Genomic DNA, 26,532 nt, shown 5'->3' with positions numbered 1-26,532 from the left:
TTTTCTATAACGTGGAGCGGTGCAGTCCTATTTCACAAAGTTTTGAGGATTAAATGATGTAACATATATATCCTGCGTTGGTGCCAGTGAGTGATCAAGGAAAAGGTTTTATAAACAAAACACCAACTCGTTCTAATTGATTTCAAGTGTTGGTGATACCCGAGAGACACTGTCGTTATGCGTTTTCTCAGCAAGCTACAAGCGTGTACATCTTTCAAGAGTTAAGAGGAAAGTTTGGGAACTTTGGGCCTGCCTTTCTGAAAGTACGTGCTGCGCAAAAGGCGAAAGGAGAGTTCAACTCCCGGCAACTGGGACCTGCATTGGATGGATCCTCAGAGTCATTCCACGAAGTGAGTACTAAGGTCGTCCCCGTCCGTTCAACGGTAAACCGCGGCCTGAACGGGAACGGACTGGAAGAGGTCCCGGGGACGAAGCGAGAGGGAGGCGCTCCCGGGAGGCCCCAGCGCGGAGCATTTTCCGCGTCCTGCAGCAGAGGGGCCGGCCGGCGGGCTCGGCGTCCCGCATAATAGCCGCTTTGATGCCGGCGGCGGGGAGCAGAGGGGAGGGGAAGCGGGGCGGGCCGGGCGGCGAGGGAGGGGGGAGGGGAGTGTCCCGCCGCCCGCGCCATCCCTCCGCCCCTCGGTCCCGCCGCCACACGCCGCGCGAGCTCGGACCAGGCGCCCGCCCCTCCTCCTCGTCCCTCGCTGGCGGCCGCGAAGCCCCGGGCCGGCGGGAGCCGTGTGCTCACCATGTCGGTCGCGCTCAGCAACAGGTTCCAAGGTAGGCATCGCGGTCCCCCCCGCCGGCCCGCGCCCCCGCCGCGCCCCCTGCCCGCCGGCCCGCGCCTCCGCCACCCCCCCGGCCCGCGCCCGGTGGCCCCCGCCCGCCACCTGTGCGCGCGGGGCGCTCGGTGGGGTCTGCGGCGCGCGGGGAGTGGGCGCGGGCCGAGGGCGCGCGGCCCGGAGAGAGACCCCCCGGCTTCCCCGGCCGCCTCTTTGTCTCCTCCAGGAGGGAAAGCCTTCGGTTTGCTCAAAGCCCGGCAGGAGAGGAGGCTGGCCGAGATCAACCGGGTAAGCGCGCGCCGCTGCCTTCGCTTTTCCAGCTCCACGCTGCCCCCCAGGGCAGCGTGCCAGTCGCCCCCAAATCTCCGAGCGCCCCGTGGGGTGGGTCCCACCTCCGTCTGCGAGGCTGTGCTGGCTGCAAAATCAACCCCCCTCCTTCTCCCCGGCTTTCCCCAATTTCCTCCCTCCAGCCCTGTCTCGGCGCCTCCAGGTAGGTCCCCCTCCAGCCCCTCCACCTCCCTCTGGTCTCGGGTTGCAAGTTGTCCCTCTCAGACTAGGGAGGTGGGGCCCTCTCTGGAGCTCTGATGCCAGCCCAGTTCACCCGCCCTGGCCACCCCCGGAGCTGGCCTGGGATCTGGCGCAGGGACTTGGCACTGGAAGGGCCCCCGATGTCTGAGTTGTCCCCTGTTTTACAGCGGGGGAGGGAAGAGAGGCTCAGAGAGGTGAGGTAGCGGCCCAAGGTGGCACAGCAAGTCTGGATCAGGCTGCTGTTAGGACCCCCGGGCTCCAGACTCACAGGCCAGTGATCTCGCCCCCCAGAAAATGTTGGCCTCCTGGCTGGCTCCCCCACTCCCACAACTCCTTCTCGCTCCAGCGCTTTTAGGAAAGGTTGCCTTAGATACTTGATGCTTTTCATCCTGGTCCTGGTGGATTTCTATAAAGAAATCCTTCCGGCTCTTGCCAGACACACAATGGGACGTTTTAGACCTTTGCTTAAAGACTACATTTAAACTCTGGAAGAAAGGGAAAACTGTCGGGCCTGCTCGGATTGGTCAGAACTCGAAGGCAGCACCACAAGCCCTGGGCTCAGATCTGGTCTCCACCATGTACCAGTTCTGCGGTCCGTAGCAAGGACCTCTCCTCGCAGAGCCTGGGTCCCCCGAAGGCTCTGTAAGGGAAGGAACGTCTTGTGATTGGTCCAGCACCTGGCCCAGCAGGAGAGAAGACCTCCATGGGTGATATTCGGATGACTTCTTGAGGAGGATGTCCCAGGTTTCTAACTGGTGGCAGAGTCATGCCCACTGAAACAAGGCTGGACATTTCCCCTGCTGGTTCCCTTGGGCTGCTGGGCATCCAAGATCCAAGTGCGGCTCAGAGTCCCAAGTGGACAGTGGTGAGGGTCCGCGGGGTCCTGGGGGGAGGCCGTGTGGAGGCGGGTCCGAGGGCTGTGGCACAAATGTAGTATTAACTCTCACCCAGGGCTTGCAGTCTGACTTCCATGGACTGTCTAGAACTAGGCAGCCTACCTGGTTTCACTCCACCAGTAGGAAACCCTTGGAGGGCTCTGGAGACCCCAGAGTCCCACCAGGTTAAACTCTGGCCCCCTTGTCATCATCCTACGCCTGGCCTCTTGGTGCCTTCTTGAGCAAAGCTGGATGTCCGGACCTGGACGTCTGGCTGGGACTCTCAGGGGTCCAGGCTGCTGGGCTCCCTCCCAGGTCCCGTCGCAGCTGGCCCAGCCTTGGTGTTGGCTGCTTTTGCCCTCTGGACAGGAGCCTGGAACCCTGACCTCATACAGCCCCCTGGGCCACTCAGCCGGCCGGGTTCCAAGCCAGTTGAATCCACCCACAGCCGGAGGACCCCGAGCCAGAGACAGCTGGAGATGGGAGAGAGGTGACTATAGTTGGACAGACCAGCGGAGCGGAGAGTGTGTGGGACTTTCCATGCCAACCCTGCCCGTGGGGGATGGGGCGACTACATGGGGTGGGGGTGAGGCTACAGGGCTGTTCTGGGAGGTGTGCTGACTTGGCTCAGAAAAGGGAGGGACTGTGGCTCTCAGGGGCCAGTCTGGACAGCACTGAGATTGGAGATGGTGAACGAGAGAGGGCTATGTCTAACCACCTTGGGACCCCTACGCCCAGAGAGGGCAAGCCACTGGCCAAGGCTTCACAGAGGCCAGTGGCAGAACTTCTGATCTAGTGTCCTTTCCCTGCCTGGATGCTATTCTGAGATCCACTGTGGGAGCCCAGGCTGGGCTGCTGGGATCTAGGCTCTGGGCTCCCAAGGAAGGAGGCACCAGGATGAAACTAGAAGCTTGAGCTGTTCCCTACCACAGCAGCAAGTTTGTCCCACCATAGTTGAGAGTCATGGGTGGAGGGGGGTGTTCACTGGCTCTGTGACCTTGGGCAAGCCTCTTGAGACAATGGTAATATGTTTGTTGTGATTTTTCAGCTGAGATAATCTATGTAGAGTACACAGGAGAGCTGCCTGCTGTCTTGATTGTTATCATTGGTTTGTTTGGGACTACAAGGTGCAGGAGTGGAAGCCAGGGGCAAGGTCTGAGATAGGCTGGCTGTTCATCCTGAACCAGACCCCTTTGTCTGGCAGAATCTTGTCTTCCCCTTCCTGAACTGGGAGCAGAGATGCCTGCTCTGTTCCAGGTCCCTACAACGATTGTCACTAGAGATGATCAGACTGAAGCTCCTTGCAGACTCTAGGGGAGTCACTGCGTCTGAAGGTCTGCATCCATTTCGCACATGGCCATGGCCGCAGTGGAGGTTCCCTAGGGTGGATGGATTCTTGTTGTTCAGTCGCTCAGTTGTGTCTCACTCTTTATGACCCCATGGATGGCAGCACGCCAAGCTTCCCTCTCCTTCACTGTCTCCCAGAGTTTTGCTCAAATTCATGTCCCTTGAGTCTATAATGCTATCCAGCAGTCTCATCCTCTGTCACCCTCTTCACCTCCTGCCCTCAGTCTATCCCCCAATCAGGGTCTTTTCCAATGAGTCAGCGACCCGTATTGGCAGCCCAGATTGCCTGCTTTTGGGGTGTAGCTTCATTGCTCCACTGAAGTGGGGTTTTTGGGGTGCTGGGCTGAGCAGCTGCCCAGTGGCCCTTTGGAAGCTGGAAGGCATGAAGGTCAGAGCTTCATGACTCACTGTATGTGTTTGGGCATTGCTGTGCCTGCTGCCTGGGGCAGAGCCTGGCCTGGCGACGCGCTCTGGGGGCTTCTCTGGGCCAACAGTTTCCCTGCGGCCTTTCTCCTCCCTGGGATGGGCCAGTTTCCAGAGGGCAGCAGGGTAGCTCAGTCTTGGCTATTGTTATGATAAGGGATTCAGGAGTCAAAAGAGAAGGAGATTTGGGAGGACCCAGAGGTCCCTGTAGAGCTGTATGAAAATGCACTTTTGGGGGTTTCACTCTAGTTTTTGCTGTCATTTTCTGCGCACTTGGCATGTGCTGGGCAGTATGCCAGGCATGCTTGGGACATTATCTTATTGGATCCTCACTCCAACCCTGTGAGTGTCTGTTCCCATATTGCATGAGGCGAGATTCAGAGGGGCTGAATATACTACCTGGGTTTAAACAGCCACATGAGGCTCCCCAGGTGGCTCAGAGGGTAAAGAATCTGCCTGGAATGCAGGAGACTCGGGTTCATTCCCTGGATTGGGAAGATCCCCTGGAGGAGGGAATGGCAATCCACTCCAATATTCTTGCCTGGACAATCCCATGGACAGAGGAGCCTGGCGGGCGACAGTCTGCACACAGCCGAAGCAACTGAGCATGACACACAGACAAGTGGCCATACTTGACCCCAGCCTTTCCTCTCCATCTCTGAGCTTGGCTGGGGCTCCCTTGTGGGCATCCCCACTCTGTGTCTGTGTATATCTGTGTGTGTGTGTGTGTGTGTGTGTGTGTGTCTGTGTATATCTGTATTTCTGTGTGTGTCTGTGTGTGTGTCTGTGTATATCTGTGTGTATGTGTGTGTCTGTGTGTGTACGTCTCTGTGTGTGTGTATATCTGTGTGTCTATGTCTGTGTGTGTCTGTGTATGTCTTTGTGTGTATGTCTATGTATGTGTCTGTGTATGTGTGTCTGTCTGTGTATGTGTGTGTGCCTATGTGTGTGTCTGTGTGTGTGTCTGTACGTCTCTGTGTGTCTGTGTGTGTGTCTGTGTATATCTGTGTGTCTGTACCTGTGTGTATATGTGTGTGTGTCTGTGTGTGTATGTCTGTGTGTCTGTGTGTGTGTATGTCTGTGTGTCTGTGTGTGTGTGTCTGTGTGTGTGTGTATGTCTCTGTGTGTCTCTGTGTGTCTGTGTGTATGTCTCTCTGTGTGTGTGTCTGTGTCTGTGTATACCTCTGTGTGTATGTCTATGTGTGTGTCTGTGTATGTGTGTGTGCCTATGTGTGTGTCTCTGTGTGTATGTGTCTGTGTGTGTCTGTGTGTGTCTGTGTCTCTGTGTGTGTCTGTGTGTGTATGTCTCTGTGTGTGTCTGTGTGTGTGTACATCTCTCTGTGTGTCTATGTGCATGTGTGTGTATATATCTGTGTGTCTGTGTGTGTCTGTGTGTGTGTATGTCTCTGTGTGTGCCTGTGTGTGTCTGTGTGTGTATGTGTGTGTGTGTCTCTGTGTGTATGTGTCTGTGCCTGTGTATATCTCTGTGTGTATGTCTATGTGTGTGTCTGTGTATGTGTGTCTGTCTGTGTATGTGTGTGTGCCTATGTGTGTGTCTGTGTGTGTGTCTGTCTGTGTCTGTGTGTATGTCAGTGTGTGTGTCTGTGTGTGTCTGTGTGTGTGTCTCTGTGTGTATGTGTCTGTGCCTGTGTATGTCTATGTGTGTGTCTGTGTGTGTCTGTCTGTGTATGTGTGTGTGCCTATGTGTGTGTCTGTGTGTGTGTGTCTCTGTGTGTGTCTGTGTGTGTATGTCTGTGTGTGTATCTGTATGTGTGTGCTTGCGCGTGCGCATTCTCTGCATCACTGGAGCCAGCAGGACCTCCTACCCCCCTACATAGCTGACATTCCCCGCACCCTGATGGCATGACAGGTGACCCCGGGTCAGCCAGACCCGGCCTTATATGGCAACAGGACAGATTCTCTCCGGCTTCTTGCAGGAACCAAGGGAAGCTACAGGACTGGGCGGGTGCCCCTCAGAGTGTCCTCAGCCATGGGATGGAGCAGGAGGAGCCTGGAGGGTGGTGAGAGCTGCGGCTGGTGGCCAGAGGCTCATTTACAAAATAGCTTGCATTGTGCTTTCGCTCCAGGCCTGGTGCTTAGCGCGCCTCATCTCACTGACTCCTCTCAGTGGAACGCCGGATGAGGTGGATGCCCAGCAAGAGTCTGTAAACATCCTCGTGAGACAAGGATTACTTGGCCACCCAGTTTAGAGATGAGGAAACAGAGGCTCAGCCAGGTGAAGTCACCTGCCCAAAGCCACCCAGCCAGGAAGTGACAGAGTCGGGATTCTGTCTCCCAATGCTGCCCATGGCTCGGCCTAGCCCCTGTCCACCAGGTGGCTGTGGCCTCACTATGACACAGGCCTCTCTTGCTTACGTGGATAAGGATCTCTGGCTACCATCCCGCCCTCTCAGCCCTCCAGGGTCGAATGAAGGGCACTCGGCATTCCTTGTAGCATTTTGGTGCCTGATGGTTAGTCAGAGCCCACGTGCCACCTGCGCCAGGAACTGGGCACAGCAGGCCAGGTAGCTCTGCCCAGGGGTTGCTTCTCCCTGGCCCCTCCCCCAGCTGCGGGAGGCCTCTGAGCCCTGGTCTGGCACTGCACAGGTGTGTCTCTTGTCCTGTGGACTGGCAGTGCTACCCTGTCCCCTGCCCAGGTGAATGCCCAGCTGGCATCGCCGGGCACCCGTATCTCTTGCTCTTCCTTAATATATTATAAGGGAGATGGTGATAAGCAACCACGTGAACCTCTGAGGATTCAGTGTCCCTGCAGGTCCTGCTCCTCTCGACCTTAGTTTGGCCACGTCACAGGAAGCTGGAGATGGAATTTCTGCAGGGTCTGCTTCATTCGGGCAGGTGGTGGGGTGTTTTTCTCCAGCTGCCCCATCTATTGGCGAGCACACTGTGTCCGGATGAGGCCTCAGAGCTGCCGTGGGGAATGTGAGCCTGTTGTCCTCGCGGGTGCACATTACAGGCACCTGCTACACGCCAGGCCCCAGGCCGGGCATCCGTGACCTGGCTCTGGCCCTTTAAGAGCCTGTGGGCTGCGTCAGAGGCCACAGGGCCAGGCATGGTGCCACCTGTCCTTGGGGTTTTCTCCCAGGCCTGCGGCCACCAGCCCCTTGGATGGCCTCCAAGATGGTGATATCTGCCTACCCTAAAATTCTGCTGCAGCTAATACATAAAGACATGCCTGGAGGGCCGGGAGCAAGTGCTAGAGGTACCAGCCCAGAAAGGGAGTTACGTGGGGTCTGGGGGTGGGACAGGCAGATGGCGAGGATCAGGAGGCCAGGACACAGCATCCTGGGGCTGCCAACCCCTGCTGGTTCAGGAAACAGCCCCTTCTGGGCATGAGCTCTCAGGGGGAGACTGGTGTGCGTCAGAGAGTATAGATGACCAAGAGAGGCAGCAGCTGCGGGCACCATCCCTGGGGTCTGAGATGGGCGCACTCTGTCCTCTGTGGATGGCCCATTACTACCAGCTCAGCCTGGTATCCAAGGACAAAGCCAAGTTTGCCCTGGAGGAGGAGGAGTGACCGGGGTAAAGGCTCACCAGGAGGACATGATGGCACAATGTGAGACAGAGTCGTGGGTGGGCCTCTTCTCTGCCCTTCTGCTATGCACTCTCTTGGTGTGGCTTGAGTTTGGGTGATCCAAACACACAGTGATAACTGCTAACCTTTAGTAAATATACTGGGCTTCCCTGGTGGCTCAGACAGTAAAGAATCTGCCTGCAATGCAGGAGACCCAGGTTCAATCCCTGGGTCAGAAAGAACTCCTGGAGAAGGGAATGGCAACCCACTCCAGTATTCTTACCTGGAGAATCCCATGGACGGAGGAGCCTGGGGGGGCCACAGTCCATGATGTTCACAAAGAATCAGACATGACTGAGTGACTAAGCATATACACAGTAAGTATACTAGAAGTGAGGATTTTTCTATACTGTTCACTCATTTAATCTTTATACCAACCCGGTGAGGAGGTTCTGTTATTATGGTTCCATTTCACAGATGAGAAAACTGAGGCCCAGAGTTGTAAAGCAAGTTGCCCTGGGCCACAGAGCTAGTAAGTGCTGGAACTGGGATTTGAGCCCAAGCAATCCAAGTCAAGCTCCCTTCCCCATCCCTCTGCCGAGCACACCCTGCACTTGCTGGAGGAAAGATGGTTTGGTCAAGACCTTGCCCTCTGAGGCCTCAGTTTCCCCAGGTGTTGACAAAGAGGACCAGCTGGGTCTCTGAGGAGTCCCTTCTGGATTCTGTGACTGGGTGGATGTCAGAGCAGCTCTGCCACCTCTGGGAGTCCAGGCCATGGGCAGTGACCTCCTGGCTCATGGCTTCTTGTTTTCAACCCCAGGCTCTTTCCAGCTTGCATTTCCTGGTCCTTTGTTAGGAACTGACCAAGCCCCCAAGGGCTCTAGACTGTCTACTCTCAGAGCCCAGCGGGCCCCTGAACCCCTCATACCTGGATGCTCTGACAGCAGTTTCTGCAGCCTGAAAAACTGGTCTGTGGGGACAGTGGGTTGGAGTGGGAGTGGGGGATGGGACTAGAATGAAACGTCTGCACACACACCCCTTCTCAACCCCCTAGAGGGCTATAGAGTGGTTCCCTGGCCTCTGGAGTAACCTCTTTCTGTAGCTGCCCAGGAAGAAATACTGCCCAAATCCCAGTATTGACCTTCTTTGCCCGGAAACCGTGGCCAGGCCTTGTAAGGGGCAGGGAGGGAGCTGGGATGGTGAAGGCAGATAGACCTTGAATTGTGAAAACACTGTGATCTTGAGTAAGCTGAGCAATCTCTCTGGACTTCCGTTGTCTTATCTGGGAGATGAGGACACCCGGAGAAGGGAAAGGGCAACTTGAACCGGCCTGAATTGGGGGAGGGGGTTTCCTTCCTAATCTGTTTAATAGTTGATGATGGTCTGGATGATGAGCTGGGGGTTATAAGTGGATTGAATGTATAGAAACGTTAAATGATAATAATAAATTGTTGTTCAGTAACTAAATCGTGCAACCCCATGAACTGCAGCATGCCAGGATAATAATAAATTGCTAACATTAATTTAATGTTTACCAAGTGCCAGGCGCTGAGTTAAGCACTTTAGGTATATTTACCTACCTACTGTAATACTCAGGACAAGCCTATGAGGTAACTATTTTTCTCCTTCCCAGGTGGCACAGTGATAAAGAATTCGCCTGCCAAGCAGACTTGGGTTTGACCCCTGGGTCGGTAGGATCCCCCAGAGAAGAGAATGGTACCCTACCCCAGTATTCTTGTATGGGGTGGACAGAGGAGCCTGGTGGGCTTCAGTCCTTGGGGTCGCAAAGAGTTGGACACGACTGAGTGATGGAGCATGCAGAGATGAGGAAACTGAGGCCCAGACAAATGAAGTCATTTCCCCGCGGCACTCAGTTGCGTTCAAACCTAGGCATTCTGACTCCAGCTCGCCCTCTTGTTTCTGTTTTTGGTGGTGGTGGTTTAGTCGCTCAATTGTGTCTGACTCTTGCGACCCCATGGACTACAGCCCTCCAGGCTCCTCTGTCCATGGAAATTCTCCAGGCAAGAATACTGGAGTGGGCTGCCATTTCCTCCTCCAGTTTCTTTCTTTTTCTAACATCTAAGGTGACCTTCTAGTTTCATCTCCTCCACCTGGGGGCCCAGAGCTAGGCCCAGAGCTAGGGCAGGGGCTGCTGGGGTCTGGAGAAGGCACCCGCCCAGTGGGCATGGCTGTGCCCTGAGGCTGGGCAAGGATGTAGGGGGAGGAGTCTGGAGGGAGGAAGCTGTGGGCTGAGCATGAGCAGGGACCAGGAATCCAAAGCTCCGAGGTGGGGTGGGAGCTGGCAGCCCAGCCAATAGAGCTCCTGTTCCTACCTCCCGCCTTTCCGCCTCCCCACGCCCCTGCCAAAAGCATGGTCCACACAGCTGCCCCAAGCCCGAGGTCAGCATGGGCTGCCCACCCGCCCATAAACAGGTCAGCTGCTTCTCCCGCCCATAGTTGCCCAATGGCTCAAGCATTTATCACTGAGGGAAAATGTCATTCCAATCTCAGTCCTCTCCAGCCTCTGTCATGTGCATAAACATGCTTTTGCAAAGCTGCCCTTTCCATTTCAGGAGGGAGGGTGGAGAAAGTCTTCCTGGGCTGAATGCAGTCCTCCCTGTTCACTCAGTGCTCACATTTATTGAGCACCTACTGTATGTTGGGAATTGCCAGGTGCTAGGCATCCGTGGGGCAGAGACAGTAAACACATCCTCCTAGAACCTGTTACCAAGAACCTGCCTTCTCATAGCATTCTTCCAGCACCCACTGCCACTTCCTTCCTGCTGCTCCTCACCTCTGCTCAGGGAGGGAACCCGAGCCTCTGCTGTGGAGTTTCATCCCAGCTCAGCCACTTGCCGGCTGTGCTGCCTTGACGTTCAGTCGTGTCCGACTGCGAGCCCACAGACTGCAGCACTCGAGGCTTCCCTGTCCTCCACCATCTCCCAGGGTTTGCTCAAACTCATGTCCATTGAGTCGATGCCATACACCCATCTCATCCTCTGTCGCCTTTCTCCTCCTGCCCTCAATCTTTCCCAGCATCAGGGTCTTTTCCAATGAGTCGGCTTTTCGCATCAAGTGGCCACAGTATTGGAGTTCAGCTTCAGCATCAGTACTTCCAGTGAACACCCAAGACTGATCTCCCTTAGGATGGATTGGTTGGATCTCCTTGCAGTCCAAGGGACTGTCAAGGGTCCAGCACCATAGTTCAAAAGCATCAGTTCTTTGGTGCTCAGCCTTCTTTATGGTCCAACTCTCACATCCATACATGACTACTTGAAAAACCATAGCTTTGACTAGACAGACCTTTGTTGGGAAAGTGATGGCTCTGCTTTTTAATACGCTGTCTAGGTTTCTCATAGCTGGAGAAGGGAATGGCAAACCACTGCAGCATTCTTGCCTTGAGAACCTCATGAACAGTATGAAAAGATTACCTTGATGAGCAAGTTGTTTATCCTCCCTGAGTCTCAGTTCATTAACCCTTCCTGCAAATATTGGCCAAAAAGTTCATTTAGGTTTTATTATAGGAAAACCACTTTTGGCCAACCCAGTATTGACTGAGCACCTACAGAGTAGAACCCAGCAGGGGCAGACAGCTAATGGAAACACCCTCAATAAGCAATTACACTGTAAGTCGTGTTAAGAGATAACTCACCGTGGAATGCAAAGTGTTTTCTTAAGGTGGATCGGAAGTGGGGTGGGGTCTCCAGGAGGCTGTGTGGCATTGAGAGGGTGACAGTTGAGTAAAAGACCAGAAGGAGGTGACATGCAGCTATGTGCGCTCCAGGCAGGGGACACAGCTGCCATCCCGTGGTGGGAGCGCACCTGGCATGGGGGAAGCAGAGAAAGGAGGCAGGATTGCTGAGGCACCCACTCTGGGGGTGAGAGCTGGGATGTAGAGGGCAGAAGTGAAATAGCATGTTAGATGGTGATCAGTGCTAAGGAGGAAATTGGCTTTATCAGTGAGCAGACAGTAGTCTTGGACACCTAGGGCTGCCTGCTGAGAGCCAGGCCCAGGGTCAGGTCCAGAGAGGGGTGTGGCTATTAAGCACCCCGCAGTTCAGGCTGAGCTCTTGCCTTCAGGTCTGATTTGTCTCCAAGCCCCGGGATGAAGTCCTACCCCTTGACCCCCATCTGTCTGGAATCCGTAGAGGTGAAACCTTGAAACTCAGACTGGGTCTTGAACCCACAGTCTTTTAACTAAGATCACACACTTGGTCTCAGGACTTAATGAAGCTCAGGTTCTCCATGTCTCATCACAGAAAGAATTCAATGAGAGACGAAGTGATAGGTAAGAAGTGGATTTACTTAGAGAGAAACACACTCCACAGAGAGTGTGGGCCATCTCAGAGAGCGAGAGCTTCGGCACGGTACGGGGTTGTCAGTTTTTATAGAGCTGGGTAATTTCGTAGGCTAATAAGTGGGAGGAATATTTCAGCTATTTGGGGGAAGGGGTGGGGATTTCCAGGAACTGGGCCACCGCCCACTTTTTGCCCTTTAAAGCTGAGGCTCCCGGTCTAGTGGAGGTCCCCTCGGCCACCGTCTGGGACCTGTTTGGTTCTAATCAGTCTGTGTTGCATACTCAGGCTGTATCATTCTTTTAAAGTCATCCCCTGCCCCCTTCCCTCCTGTTTCAGAGGTGGTCAACATACATTACAGACAGGCTCCAGGATGGTGCAGGATTTCTGGTCAACCAGAAAGAACAGGGGAGTTCGGAGGGCCCCCAGGTCTCTCCCCAGAGGATCTCAGATGTTGGGCTTTGCCTGTGCTCTTGTGCTTCCTAACATGATCAAGTGAAGGGGTCACAGGCACAGTGTGGTGAGTAGCCTAAATGGATTCCACTTAAAAATTCAGAGATTGTGAACTTCCTTCTTTTATGAAATATCCTTTTCTGAACTCATGGCAACCGTCAATGGTCATTGTTTAAAGACTCGACTTGGCAAAATAAAATCTTGGACGCCCTATATTCGCATTTCCCCCTATTTTTTTTTAATGTTTCTGCTTTACCCCAAAGGCTGGGAAGCCCTGGCTGGTTTGTACCTCCGCCAGACAGATGTGGCATCTGTGACCCCAGGAGGTGCCTGGTTGGCACAGGGTCACAGACAAGACTTAATTGTCCTGCTTTCGGTTGGCGGGGCGGCGGGGGTGGGGGGGGGGGGGTGCAGAGGAGAAGAGCTAGAGCTACGAGAAGAAGCCAAGAGGAAGGGATGGACAGACAGAGCCAGCCAACAGGAGGGCAGTCTCCCAGGCTTCAGGGGAAGGTTCCAGCTCAGCGGAGCCAAGTGCAAGCAAGGCTGTGCATGGTGCGTGGTAATGAGGCTCCGAGTGAGGCTGCGGCTGAGCCAGCTGGACCCCATGGGCCCCGGGGCTGCCCCCCACCTACTCAGCTGCTGGAGCCATGGGCCCTGGGGTCCGATAGATGTGGGTTCCAAACCAACCTTGAGCTTTCACCTTGCCTGGGTACCTTGGACGTGTAATATATTGACCACCTTGGTCCTATTCTGACCTGCAAACTCAAGTAATGGTGGCTGTGAGAACTGAGTGGGATCACATAGTGTCTGCTGAAAGCAAAGGAGCAATCAGAGGCCCCCTGACCCAGTGAGAGAAGCCACATTGGCAGGGCGGTGGAGGGGGGTGCCTCCTACTCTGTCAAAGGGTTCTGAGTTAGTAGGGAGGAACTCGAACCCTCGAAGGGATCAGATGCTGCCCCACACAGAGTTGTACCTCTTGTTTACTGAGCAGGGACGTTTGAGCCTGGTGCTAACTACCCACAGAGGGTTGTCTCCACTGAGGGGTAGGTGCCTGAGGAGGTGGGTACCTGTGTGCCCATTTTGCAGCTAGTAAGGAGGAGGCTGAGATCCAAACCCAGAGAGCTTTATCCTAACTAAGGTGCTTGTCATTCTCCCATTCTACATTGCATTTACAAAGACTGGCTGGAGAGGTAGTGAGTTCCCTGTCCTAGGAGATGTGTAAGTATAGACTTGTTCATCATTTAGCAGGAAATGATGGCAGGAATTATCAGAAACAGGTTGCATGATTGGCCCAGATAATTTTTTTTTTCACTTAAAGATCATTTATTGAACTACAAGTATATATTTATATGGGACGTTCCAAAATTTTAAATTAGAATTTTGTAAACTCCTCCAAATTAATTTGTAAGATGTATTTTTCAATAGTAGTTGGCCTAGTCATAACAGGAAAAACATTCAAGAGAATGGTAGAAACCCAAGTTCAGTATCGTGATTACCTCTGGGAAGGGAGAGAAATTGGATTAGGGAAGAGCAGAGGGGAGCTTCAAACTGTGTATTAGTTAGGCCTAGATAATATTTAACATTTTACTTTATTTTAATGTTTTTGGCCACACTGCATGGCATGTGTTCGAACAGGGATGGAACCCGAGCCCTCTGCATGGACGCGTGGAGTCTTAACCACTGGACTGCCAGGGAGGTCCTCTAACATCATGTTAAACAGGGACTTCCTGTAATTTTACGATAAGGACCTTGTCTTACCCTCCTTGGTCTCACCTGCTCCCAGGATACCTAGAACAGAGCAGTGTACCCTGTGGTCCCCCAAAAACTGTTGAAATAATGAAAGGGTGGAGTCACAGGCATGTCCATGCGGCTCAGTGAGAAAAGCAAGGTCCAGGGAAGTAGAGGGGAAATTCTGCAAACGCTGGGGCCATGATGCTAGCGCACCCTCTGCTTCCTCCTCTGAATGCAGGTTCCAGGCCACTTGAAGATGAGCAACAAGGGAGGTAAGACACAGGAGACCCGAGTTCGATCCCCGGGTTAGGAAGATCCCCTGGAGAAGGCAACGGCAACCCACTCCAGTATTCTTGTCTGGAGAATCTCATGGACAGAGGAGTCTGGCGGGTTACAGTCCATGGGGTCACAAGGAGTTGGACATGACTGGACAACTAACACTTTCAGTTTCAAGTAAGACACCTGCCACTGTGCCCAGCCTAGCAGGTGCTAACTGTTAGTTTTTGTTTTAAAGTCAGATGAATACCTGCTCACTGCCCATTTTTAAGTGTTGGGATTAAAGGTGCATGCTCTAAGTCAGACAGAACTGAGCTGAAGCTCTGGCTCTGTGAGCCTCAGTTTCCACATCTGTAAAATGAGAATAGTAATTATAGCTACCTTCTGGGCTCACTAGGAGATCCAGAGTGAATGTGTGGGCAGGTGCTTCATTCTGGGACTGTTATTTAATCCTACTCCATCTCCCTTCAACCCCATCTGGTTCTGAAAGGGCTCAGTTGAGTTTCTTGAAGCATCTGAGGGGAAGGCAGACCCTGTTTTACAGATGAGGACACAGGTGGGAGGGTAAATGACTTCTGGAGAGAGAGTAATAATAACAACATAACAGCTATTGTTTATTGAGCTGCCAAGATTCATATATATACTCTCCTTGGATTCGCAGACAAGAAGTTGACGATCAGTTCAGTTCAGTTCAGTCACTCAGTCGTGTCCACCTCTTTGCGACCCCATGAATCGCAGCACGCCAGGCCTCCCTGCCCATCACCAACTCCAGGAGTTCACTCAGACTTACGTCCATCGAGTCAGTGATGCCATCCAGCCATCTCATCCTCTGTCGTCCCCTTCTCCTCCTGCCCCCAATCCCTCCCAGCATCAGAGTCTTTTCCAATGAGTCAACTCTTCGCATGAGGTGGCCAAAGTACTGGAGTTTCAGCTTTAGCATCATTCCTTCCAAAGAAATCCCAGGGCTGATCTCCTTCAGAATGGATTGGTTGGATCTCCGATAGTTATACCCATTTGGCAGATAAAGCGAGAGAGATTCAAAGAGGGGTCAATTGGCTCAGGATCGCCTACTTAAGGAGTTCATGCTGGAACCACGTGATTTGCCTTTGCAGCTCATGGCTTTGTGGAACTTGAAGCTTCCTGGGTGCCCAGAGGGGAAGTCCAGGTCCCTGTGCCCCTACTTCAGAGGCTGACTGAAGGTGCTTTGTCTTCCAGAGCAGAACCACTGGGCCTCACCGCCAGCTGCTAAACAAACTTCCTACCCACGGGCTGGACTGTGCAGGTCTGCCCCTGAGGGTTGACAGGAGGCCAAGATAAACCCCGAAGCCTCCCTCCCAGTCCGGCCAAGCCCAGCCACCTGGCGGGAAGGGCAGCACCGGGCAGGGGGCCTGTGTGTTGGTGAGCTTTGCCTGCTGACCGCCTGCTCCCCGCTGTCCTCTTCCTCCATAGGAGTTCCTCTGCGACCAAAAGTTCAGTGATGAAGAGAACCTGCCGGAAAAGCTTGCAGCCTTTAAAGGTGAGCTGGGGCTGGCTGCCCCCCATCCCCAGGAGAGCTGGGTGGCTCCCCTTGCCCTCACACATAGCGTTCCTCACCCACAGGGCCAGGCTGCACCCCGGTTTCATCCAAAACACCCCACTTCCGGGCGGACTATGAGACAGGGTGTCCAGACCCGCCCGCCCTGGCCCTCTCTCCCCTCCGCTGCCCAGCATGGCTCAGGTTGGCTCCTGCCCGCTGCTGCCCAGGCCCGCCCTGCTCGCTCCCGGGGCCCCAGGACACAATCAGCTCTTTGTCGCCGCGCTTGCCTCCCCTCCTCCGCGGTGGAGCGTCTCGGGAGCCCCTGCGGAGAATGGACGTTTGTGTCGCCACAGTGGGGCAGGGGGCAGAGTTTCTGCCCATTGAATCCCCAGCAGCACAGGATGAAAAGAAAACAGGGCCCAGGAGCCCGCGCGGGGCGGGGGCGGCAGAAAGGTCCCTCTGTTCTGGGCCCTGGTGCTTGGTTCCCAGCCAGCGGCTTGAAAGGAGAGGAGCTGTGCACAGAAGGAGCCGGACAGACCCACCTTTGGTGCCCAGGAGATGCACTCTGGGTGTGGGAGCCCTGGGCGCGCTAGGGGACCACTCGAACTTGGCATTGTGGGCATCCTCACTGCTCCAGGGCAGAGAGCTGGCCAGTGCTCCTCGGACCGCTTACAGCTCAGCCGTCCTTGAGGCAGGACACCAACGGCTGAGCGTGTGCTGAGCGCTGACCTTGTGCTCAGGGTTGCAGATCTCCCCGCCTCAGCCCAATCCAAGCCGCGAGGAGATGGTGCAGATGAAGAAACTCAGGCTCAGAGAGGTGGTGACATTTGCCTGGGGTCACACAGCTCACTACTGGCAGAGCTGGGGCTTGAACCCGTATTGGTCTTACTCCAAAGCCTCTGTTCTTAACCATTACACAATTGGTGCTTTTTACATCATAAAGAAAGAAGAAAGGAAGAAAGAAGGCAAAGAAGTAGAAGACAGACACTCCCGCCCTGGCGGGTCCTTCTGCCCCCCCTTCCCTGTGCCAATGCAGAGCGGCCGGTCTCTAACAGGGTCACTCTTCAGAGGTGGCTCTGAGAGGAGGGATAGAGGTCCCTCCACGCTCCTGGTCCTCATTGGGATGTAGGATGGGGTCCATCCTGGGACCATAGGAAGATACCTCGGAAGTGAAGGGAATGTGGAAGTTTTAAATCACTCACTCATTTTATCTCCAAATGAGTCCTACTAGGCACCAGGCCATTTGGGACCTGGGGGCCACAAGGAACACACACACAGGGCAGCCCCCTGGCCAAAGGAGCCCGTGTCCTCGTGGGGGAAGGGTGGTGAAGAGAGAGCAAGGGAGTGGAAAGTGTGTCAGATGATAGTAGGTGCTTTGTGGGGGTGACGGGGCCCAGTTAGAAAGGCTGGAGGCCCCTGAGAGCAAGAGGAAAGGCCCTGAGAATTCCTGGAGGGACATTTCAGGCAGAGGGGTGGCAAGGCTAAAGCAGGAGCATGTGGGAGATGGGCCAGGAGCCGTAACATGCTGCTGCGGGGAGCAGGGTGGGATGGGGGACATTGAAGGGGAGAGGCAGGCCTGGAGTCTGGAGGGCAGACGCTTGTGAAGGTCACGGGGCCTTGCAGATCACTGGGAGGATCTTGGGTGTCTCATGCTGGCTGCTCAGTGCAGAAGAGACCCCGAATGTTCTGCCCTCCTGTGGCAGGGGCGACCTGCCCAAGGCCTCAGGACTTCCCTGCACACACTGCCTTCTCAGGAGATACCAGGCTCATTCTTCCGACCCCTTGATCCAGGAGGTCGAACTCCAAGTCTGTAGCCAGGTTTGCAGGGAGTGTCCGGGGACCCCGGGGCACTGTACATGGCACGTTGCAGTCAAGGGCAGCTGCACGAGCATTTGTCCTAAGAGAGCATCAGGTTCTCAGTGAAACCCATGAGCCGCCTACAAAAGATCAGAACTGTGGGGACTTCTTAGCTTGGAGGTTCTCTCACCCAGCTGCCCATCTGAATCACCTGAGATGCTCTGAACCCACCAATTCCTGCCCCCAAGATCTGCTTCCCAAATCCTGCAGATCCGCCTCCCCAGGGCCAGGTATTTATTTCAGTCTCTTCACAGATGGTTGGGATGCGGCCAGCCTGCACTGCTGGGGGTCTAGGGGAAAGCAGCTGCCCATCTTGGCAGAGGGTCAGAGTGGACCCTGGGCATCTTTCTCCACCTCGTCTGCTGTCAAAAGGTGCAGTGGGGGTGAGCCCTTTCTCCAGAGACAACAGCTGAAATGGCAGGACTTGGCATCGAGCCCCCCAAGTGGGGTGAGGAGGCTGGTGTGGGCTCCCTGAAGACCCAGCCAGTTACCCCCCAGGGGAGTCACTGGGGCCCTGCTAATGCCAGTTTTTGCTCTGTGATTTCCAGAGAAGTACATGGAGTTTGACCTGAACAATGAGGGCGAGATTGGTAAGTGAGACCCCAGGGGTGCGGGGCCGGGGGAGGGGAGGCAGTTTGATGGGTCGGGGGTGGCAGGTCAGAGAGTCCTCCTGCCTCACCAGCCTGTGGTTTCCCAGTGAACCCTCCTTCCAGCATTTCTCCTCCTCCTCTATCTTCTCTCGTTTTTCTCCTTTTTGAATATTTTTATCCTGTTTTCTTTAAAAATGAAATGTGAAAGTGTTCGTCATTCAGTCATGTCTGACTCTTTGCGACCCCATGGACTGTAGCCTGCCAGGCTCCTTTGTCCATGGGATTCTCCAGACAAGAATACTGGAGTGGGTTGTCATTCCCTTCTCCAGGGGATCTTCCCCACCCAGGGATTGAAGCCGGGTCTCCTGCATTGCAGGCAGATTCTTTACCATCTGAACCGCCAGGGAAACCTCTTTAAAAATAGGGGGTTATTAAATTAATACATCATCACTATAAAATGGTTTGGAAATCACCGCAAAGCACAGGGACAAAATATGTCACCACAACCCCACCTCCCAAAATACATCACCACAACCCCAACCCCAATAGCTTCCTTCCATTCTTTGTGCTAATCACAAGCAGTTTTATACCACTTTAGAGCCTTTTTTAAAAAATAATATCTTGTTTGTATTTTGACATATGATTCATTTTTTTGAACTATAATTAATGGCTGCATAATATTCCATTGTGGGGATGGACTATGATTTATTCACCCGACACCTTAGCATCGCCCTTTCAGATGATGTCTGGTTTTAAGTCTTACTGGTACTCCCACGAAGGACGTCTTTGTATGTCAATCCCTGTCCACACTGATGATTATTTCTTTAGAGTAAATCTCAGGAATTAGGCATTCTGGGTTAAAGCCTTTTGAAGCATCTTGCCAAGTTGCCATCCGGAAAGGTCTTGCCAATTTAGTTTGGCCCACAGCGTGCGGGGAACGGTTCACTCCTTTCTGTAGAGCGTTGTCCAGCTTTCATTGAAATGTCCTGGACATACTGGCACCTCGGTTTGACATCAGTGCGGCCCACCCTGCCTCTCCGGGGAGCTGGTCCACCCCTCCCCCGGCCCTAAAATTGGCCCCCACCCTACCCCCACTCCGCTGTTTGCTGACCCATTGTTCATGGAACAATCAGAAGGAAATTGCCTCAGATCTTGGGAGCCAGGAGGTCAGAGGCAGCAGCTCCTCGGGGTGCCTCCCTTGTTTTTCTTGAATTTGGTTCATTTGTTGGCTTTCTTGCTCTGTAGGCTGTTCTGGGCCCCCTCTCCCTTCCAGCAAGGTGGAGCCTGGGACTGTGGGGTGGGAGAGGCAGGTCGGGAGGAGCTGGCAGCCAGCACCCGGGAAAGCGATTTCTGATGCATGGGTCAGGCCGACTCTCTGATCCCACTTTGCTGGACTCGATTTCCCGGGTGGCTGGAGCAGTGGACTCATGGTCACCCGAACCTCAGGCAGCCGCAGGGAAAAAATAGAATGAAGAGGAGCTGTGTGTCAGGGGCATCCTGTGCATCCTCACTCCACACGATCCCATTGACTATTTGATCACTGATGGCTGAAGGTTCAGAGAGGTTAAGGAGTTTGCCCCACATCCCACAGCCAAGAATAGCAGAGCTGGATTCCAAACCAAATCTGCCTGACTTTAGAAGACCATGTCCCTAACCCCTAGTCCATACTGCCTCTGAAGAGGGCAGGGAGGGTGTGATGGGCTTATTCTCCCAAGAAGAGAAAAGTCATTGCCTGCAGTCTCCAGGGAGGGGCCATCCTGCTGGGTTTCTTGTGGGCATGGGGTGCCACCTGGGAGCTTCCCAACTTGGCCCGGCAGCCTGTCCCCACTTAACAGATCTGCTTCTCTTCTGGCAGATCTAATGTCTTTGAAAAGGATGATGGAGAAGCTTGGGGTCCCCAAGACCCACTTGGAGATGAAGAAGATGATCTCGGAGGTGACAGGTGGGGTCAGCGACACCATCTCCTACCGAGACTTTGTGAACATGATGCTGGGGAAACGCTCGGCGGTCCTTAAGCTGTGAGTACCTCCTGCCTCTCCTGGGGTCTCTGGAGGCAGAGTTACTGTGTGTGGAGAGGTTCCTGGCTCGGCACCTGAGCCAGTCCCCGGCCAGGAGGTAATTTATTTCTCTGACTCACTGGGCAAGGTTCTTAACTTCGCTGAACCTGATGTCTCATCTATCAAATGGTCCCGTTAATAAGTACCTTGCCCGCAAAATGAGCCCATAGCAGAACCTAGCGAAATCAGTGCTCGGTAAGTGGCAACGGTGATGGTGATGACGATGATGATAACTGCACAGCTGAGACCTTCTGACCCTCAGCTTCCTCCTTTGTAAAATGACTCTGCTACCCCACAGATTGTTGTGAGCATAATCTAGAGCAAAAACCAGCTCAAAAGGTAGGTAGTGTTCAATCTTGATGCTGTTTCTTTTTTTTTTTTCCCAATTCTGCTTCTTTAAAAAAATTTTTTTTGGCTACAGTGGGTCTTTGTTGCGGCACAAGAGTCCTTTGTTGCTTCTCTAGTTGTGGCATGCAGGCTTCATCACACCACGGCATGTGGCTCTTAGTTCCCCGACCAGGGATTGAACCTATATCCCCTATCCTGGAAGATAGATTCTTAACCATTGGACCACCAGGGAAGTTCCTCTTAACGCTACTTCTTGCTACTGAAATGACTTTGGGAATATTATTTTCGGCCCCTGAGCCTCAGTTCCTTCACCTGTAAGATAGAGATGATCTTATGTATCTTGCATGAAGTGTTGTCCTGAGGGTTAATGAGCTAATACATATGAGGAGTCCAGCACCTGGCTGATGGCAAGCGCCTAGTGTGTGGTAACCAAAATCCCAGTTTGCATGTACTTCCCCACTGGAGAGCAGCGGAGAAATTCCTTGGAGAGTCCCACAGTATTTGTTCAGACTGTAAAGGACCCTTGCTTGGATTTTGTAAGATTAATTTAAAAAAATTGAAACAGTTGATTTATGATATTGAGTAAGTTTCAGGTCTATAGCAAAGTGATTCAGTTATACACGTGCGTGCGTGCCTGCATGCATGTTGAGTCACTTCAGTCGTGTCGCTGTGGAACCCTGTGGACTGTAGCCGACCAGGCTCCTCTGACCATGGGATTCTCCAGGCAAGAACACTGGAGTGGGTTGCTGTGCCCTCCTTCAGGGAATCTTCCCAGCCCAAGGATTGAGCCCACATCTCTTGGGTCTCCTGCATTGGCAGGCGGTTTCTTTACCACTGGTGCCATCTTGGAAGCCCAGTATGTATATATATTTTTTCAGATTCTTTTCCATTAGGGGTTATTATGAAATGTTGAATATAGTTCTCTTTGCTATACAGTAAATCCTTGTTGTTTATCTGTTTTATGTACAGTGGTGTGTTTGTGTAAGGTTAACCAAATGTACTAATGTAAAATATACCTGTCTCACTTTACAAAGAGTAAAGCTGAGTGACCTGCTCATGAGCCCATGGGTTTCAGGCTGGTCAGAGCGTTTAGTGTGGGGCGGGATGATCAGGAGGTGTGATAGGAAGACCATACAGGTGAGATCACACCGCACCTGAATGGCTAGGTGGTAGCAACAGGAGTGATGATAAAATACACCTAAGATTCAGTGGATATTTACTCTGTATTGGGCCCCAGTCTGCACGTTGACTCCTTAGATTTGTCATTTATGAATTCAGTAAATATTTATTGAGCACCACCTCTGTGCCAGGAATTATGCTTGGTGCTGGGGACCCATGAATTACTTACATTCTAATGACAGGAGACAGACAAAAACAAGGCAAAAACCCCAAACACCAGGTTGCAATAGGGCAGCACACAGAAAAATAAAGTGGGCAAGAGGACTAGAAAGAGGCGGGGTAGTGGAGAGGGAGGATCTCAGTGAGGTGACGTTTGACCAGGGCCCTGCGTGAGGGGGATGTGAAGAGATGAGGTGGGGGAAGCTGCACGTGCAAAGGCCCTGTGGCACAGCCGTGCTTTGATGCTCAAGGAATAGCATAAAGCCTAACAAGGCCTGTGTGCCTGGAGGACACTGAGTGAAGGGTGAGTCTGCAGAGATGGGCAGGGGCCAGACGATGCGGGGCCTTGTCGTCCATGGTTGATTTAGCATTATTTGCTTATTTATTTTTGGCTATGCTGGGTCTTCGTTGCTGCATGCAGGCTTTCTCCAGCTGCAGTGAGCGGGGGCTACTCTTCGTTGCAGTGTGCGGGCTTCTCATTGCAGTGGCTTCTTTTGTTGCAGAGCACAGGCTTGAGGCACGCGGACTTCAGCAGTTGCAGCTCTTGGGCCCTAGAGCACACAGGCTTCAGCAGTTGCACCACGCAGGCTCAGGAGTTGCAGCTCATGGGCTCCAGAGCACAGGCTCAGTAGTTGTGGAGCCCAGGCATAGTAGCCCTGCGGCCTGTGGAATCTTCCCAGATCAGGGAATGAACTCGCCTTCCCCCGCATTGGCAGGCGGATTCTCATCCACTGCACCACTAGGGAAGTCCCACGGAGCTGACTTTTAAAAGGTCTCCCTGACTGCACTGGAGGAAGAGTGGCTGCAGGCAGGTTGTTAGGAGACTCACACGCTTGTGCAAGTAAGAAATGAGGTGCTCAGCCTGGAGGGGCTGAAGTGCAGGTGGGCAGGGGCTGTTGGAGTCGGGGGTGATCTTGGAGTTAGAGCTGGCAGGGTTGCTTCCAGGTTTAAAGGAAAACAAGGAGTCTGATGGTTGTAAGGTCTAGGTTCTGAGCTGACTGAGTGATGGTGCAGTTTGCTTTGAGAGAAGAGCAGCGGGCAGGTGGGACTTGAGCTCAGTTTTGATGTATTGACTTGGAAGTGCCCCTAGACACACAAGGGGAGAGGTTGAGGAGGGAGCTGGCTGTGCAGGTCTGGTGCTCAGAGGCCCTTTGTGGACGATCGAACCTTGGATGGGATTCAGAGCCAGGGGCCTGAAGGAGCCTACCCAGGGAGGGAGACCAGAGGGAGGAGAACACTGTCGCTTGGAAAAGCTCCAGGATGTGAGCGCTTTGGGCATCATCACATTTAGTTGGAAACACTGAGCATGTGTTGAGTATCTTGCTTGTGGCACCAGCTGGGAAGGAGTAGGGCTGGGATTCCTTCCTGAGGCTATACCTTGAACCCCCACCCTCTGCTCCCCAGACTTTACTGTCAGAGCAGTGGGAGATTTTTGAAGATCTGGGTTTTGAGCAGACCCACAGCGCAGACTAGCCCTGCCTCCTCCAGGCAGCATGGTCGGGGGAGGCACATGACCCAGAAGTCTGAAGTCTGGAATCTCATTCTGCCTGTGTGGCTCTGAGTCACATTGCCCCTTGGCACCTCAGTGTTCTCCTCTGTAAAATGGGACCATCTGCCTGCAGAGGCTTCTGGGGAAATCCCTCTGGAGAGAGGATGCAAAGGCATTCTGTGGTGGTCCCTGCAGATGTGAGGGCCGGGATGATCTTTCCCTGGATGAGGAAAAGAGTTCTAATCCTGTTTTGTGTTGTTTTCTTTTTTTTTTTCCTCACCACTTCCAAACCAGAGTCATGATGTTCGAAGGAAAAGCCAATGAGGGCAGCCCCAAGCCAGTCGGGCCCCCTCCAGAGAGAGACATCGCCAGCCTGCCCTGAGGACCCCTGCCTGGACCTGCCTCGCCCTCCCCACTCTCTTCCTCCCTCCTGACCTCACCCTTCGTGACTCACTGTGACCTCTTATTCGTTTTGTTTGGTCGTCGTGTGTTTGTTTTTTCTTCAGCAGAATCAGTGATCTCTTTGTATAGCACAAATGATCTGCCTTAAAGGGGCCCTGGGTTGGGGAGTCCAGATCGCCTCCCTCTCTTTTTCCTTGCGTCTCCCCTCCCTGTGCAGAAGGGCTGACATTAAACCAAAAACCAGACGGAACAGGGCCAGGACAGGGAGACCAGAGCCTGTGATTCCCGCACGTGCAGCTGGCACTCTTTGTCCTTCCAGGTCTCTGAGCTGAGTCCTGGCATCCTGGCCTGGCCCTGGTGAAGACCTCAGCCCACTTTTAGAAGACCCTGGAGTTGGGATAAGGCTGTAAGGTCTCGTTAGGGTTTCCTCAGACAGGGATCTTGGGTGTGCTAGGATGTGGCCACGCAGGGTCCCACCTCCCCGGCTGGTCTCCCCCGGTCCACGCCTTGTCTTATTCTCAGTGAGGTGACAGAAGGAGACGAGGAGAGGGGCTTGGCAATGTGAGCCCTTCCAGAAGTTTCCAGAGGAATCCTCTAATCTTGCCCCCGGCCACACCTTTACAGGCAGCTCAGAAGGAGGCTGCAGTACCCCCTGACCCTTGCTGGGGCTTCAGAGGTGGAGGGGATCCTGGGGCCTTGGGGAGGGGTTCAGCTCAGTCTAGTCTCACCTTTCAGGGAGGATGTTGAGGGCGATGGGGTAGGCGGGCGAGGACTTCAGTGCTCATGGCAGAGAGGCAGCACACCACTGTTAAGCCAGGAGCTGAGAAATAGGTTGCCTGATCTGCTTGAAACCTGACTCTGCTTCCTCATTTGCCTCCACACCTTCCGTACACCACTCATTCATTCGTTCTCATTCATTCACTCAGCCACTCAGCAGATATTTATTGACAACCTATTACAAGCTTTAAGCCCCCACCCCCACCCCACTTTGTCCTGACATGTGCTGTGCCCACTGTCTCTCTGATTCATCTCTCTGTTTCCAAATCACTCAAAACCTTGAGCCTGGGAATTGGATCAGGGTCACCTGTGTTTTTTATTATGGACTAGAGTTTTAGAGCCCTGAGCCACCCTGTGGGTTAGCTGGGGCAGGCCTCTCAGTTCACAGGTGACAAAACTGTGGTGACCCACAGGGATTAAGTGCCTTGTCCAAGGTCAGGGGTTTATCTGGAGATGGGGGATCTGGACTGGGGCCTGGGTGTTCAGATACCCTCTGCCCTTGCCTCGTCTCTGCTCTGGGCTGGCCTCAGTCAGTGATGAAAACAAGGGAAGGGACAGGGAGGGGCAGTCTCCTAGGTCAACCCTCGGGGAGGGCCCTGGGCCAGGATTCACCCTTCCTAGTGCCTCTGAGGCAGGATCAGCAGGGCCGTCAGCCTTGATCCCACCTGTATTCTATAGTCCCTTCCCCTGCCCACTCAGGACTTAGATGCACTCATCCATTGCACATGTTTATAAGCACCTGTTACCGGCCAGTACTGAAAAGGACAGACTTAGAGTCTAGTGGGGAATTCAGACCCTGGTGATGAATGTTGGGAAAGAGGAAGCTATGAGGTGACTGCATTGCAATCCTAGGGGCCTAACTGGGCCCAAGACTGGGCAAGAGTCCTGCACAAGACTTTGAAAAACTTCAAGTGGGAAGGTCTGGGGGCTGTTGGAGGCTGGAGCCAGTGTGAGCTCCCCGTGGCTCCTTTGACCCATAATCAAGGACCCAAGGAGCTGACTTGACGACAGTTTTTGAGGAAGTGGAGCAGGTAGGGGGTGGGGATATGGCCAGGTTGGATTAATCCACTGGTCTTGACCAGTTCAGGAACAAGATTATTCGGCCATGACTGGCTGATCTTCAGTCTAAGGAGGTACTTCAAATGCATGAGCCTAGTTGAAGTTTAAACCCCAGCAAAACATTCCTCCCTGTAAATGTAAAATCTCACCCCCACATCTCCTCCCCTGCTCCCACCCCCGAGATCCTTAGCTGAGCAAGTGTCTATCTCCTCCCCTTCCCACTGCCTCTCCTTTCTGGGACAGGCTGAGACGTTTGAGCAAGGAAATGCCTTCCTTGACCTTTCATCATAGTGTATCTGTACCTTACTCAGACAAGAGGGCAGACCCATCTAGGCTTAGTGCAGTGGTTACACACTTTACAAGATTGCAGGAAGCCTCTTTAAGGGAGGAGAGCAAGTGGGTGTGTTTTCAGCTTTTCGAAAGAGCAGGAAAGGGTTCTCTCATTGGATGGGGAGTGTCCCGGGAAACCCCACCAGTTCCTTCATCATTTCTTGGAATGCAGCTCCTGAAGGGAGAGAGTCTCAAGAGTGGTTCCTGGAAAGGGAGGTCTGCATGTATTTCAGACTGTGGTTATTAGCTATAGGACTCTTACTTCTTTGGCTAAGGGCTCAGCTTCTTAGATGTCAGCTGCCTTCTTTCTGAAAGACCAAATCTAACTAATGTAACCAGCAACTTGGGGACTGCCAAGTATGGCTTTGTCCCTGCCATTCAAAAGGAAGGAGTGTGTCGGGCAAGTTAAGGTGGATGCAGTATGTGTGTGTGTGTGTGCGTGTGAGTGTGTGTGATACTGGATATCATCTCTACAGACTGGAAATAAAACATACAAACTTATCCATGTCTTGACTGGTGTATCCTGG

At 53.4% G+C, this 26,532-nt stretch overlaps 1 protein-coding gene across 4 annotated transcripts; it reads left to right on the top strand.

Annotated features, from left to right (window-relative positions):
• The first annotated feature begins 653 nt into the window (after positions 1–653).
• Positions 654–26,506, top strand: AIF1L (allograft inflammatory factor 1 like). 4 transcript variants are annotated; one of them, XM_015094129.3, is made up of 6 exons: positions 654–780; positions 1,009–1,070; positions 15,692–15,758; positions 18,164–18,205; positions 20,061–20,223; positions 23,732–26,506. In XM_015094129.3, the coding sequence occupies exons 1-6, from the start codon at positions 750–752 to the stop codon at positions 23,817–23,819; spliced, it is 453 nt and encodes a 150-aa protein (XP_014949615.2). In that variant the 5' UTR covers positions 654–749; the 3' UTR covers positions 23,820–26,506. The 4 variants fall into 4 exon arrangements, with proteins under 4 accessions (XP_014949615.2, XP_042103988.1, XP_042103986.1 ...); XM_060411659.1 differs by lacking the exon at positions 654–780 and adding an exon at positions 15,842–17,987 and having other exon boundaries at positions 1,052–1,070; XM_042248054.1 differs by lacking the exon at positions 1,009–1,070.
• The last annotated feature ends 26 nt before the right edge of the window (positions 26,507–26,532 follow it).

Source organism: Ovis aries, chromosome 3 (genome assembly GCF_016772045.2).
Source record: "Ovis aries strain OAR_USU_Benz2616 breed Rambouillet chromosome 3, ARS-UI_Ramb_v3.0, whole genome shotgun sequence".
NCBI classification, from domain to species: Eukaryota; Metazoa; Chordata; class Mammalia; order Artiodactyla; family Bovidae; genus Ovis; species Ovis aries.
The sequence above is the reverse complement of the archived record's forward strand: the minus strand, read 5'-3'. Positions and strand labels throughout refer to the sequence as shown.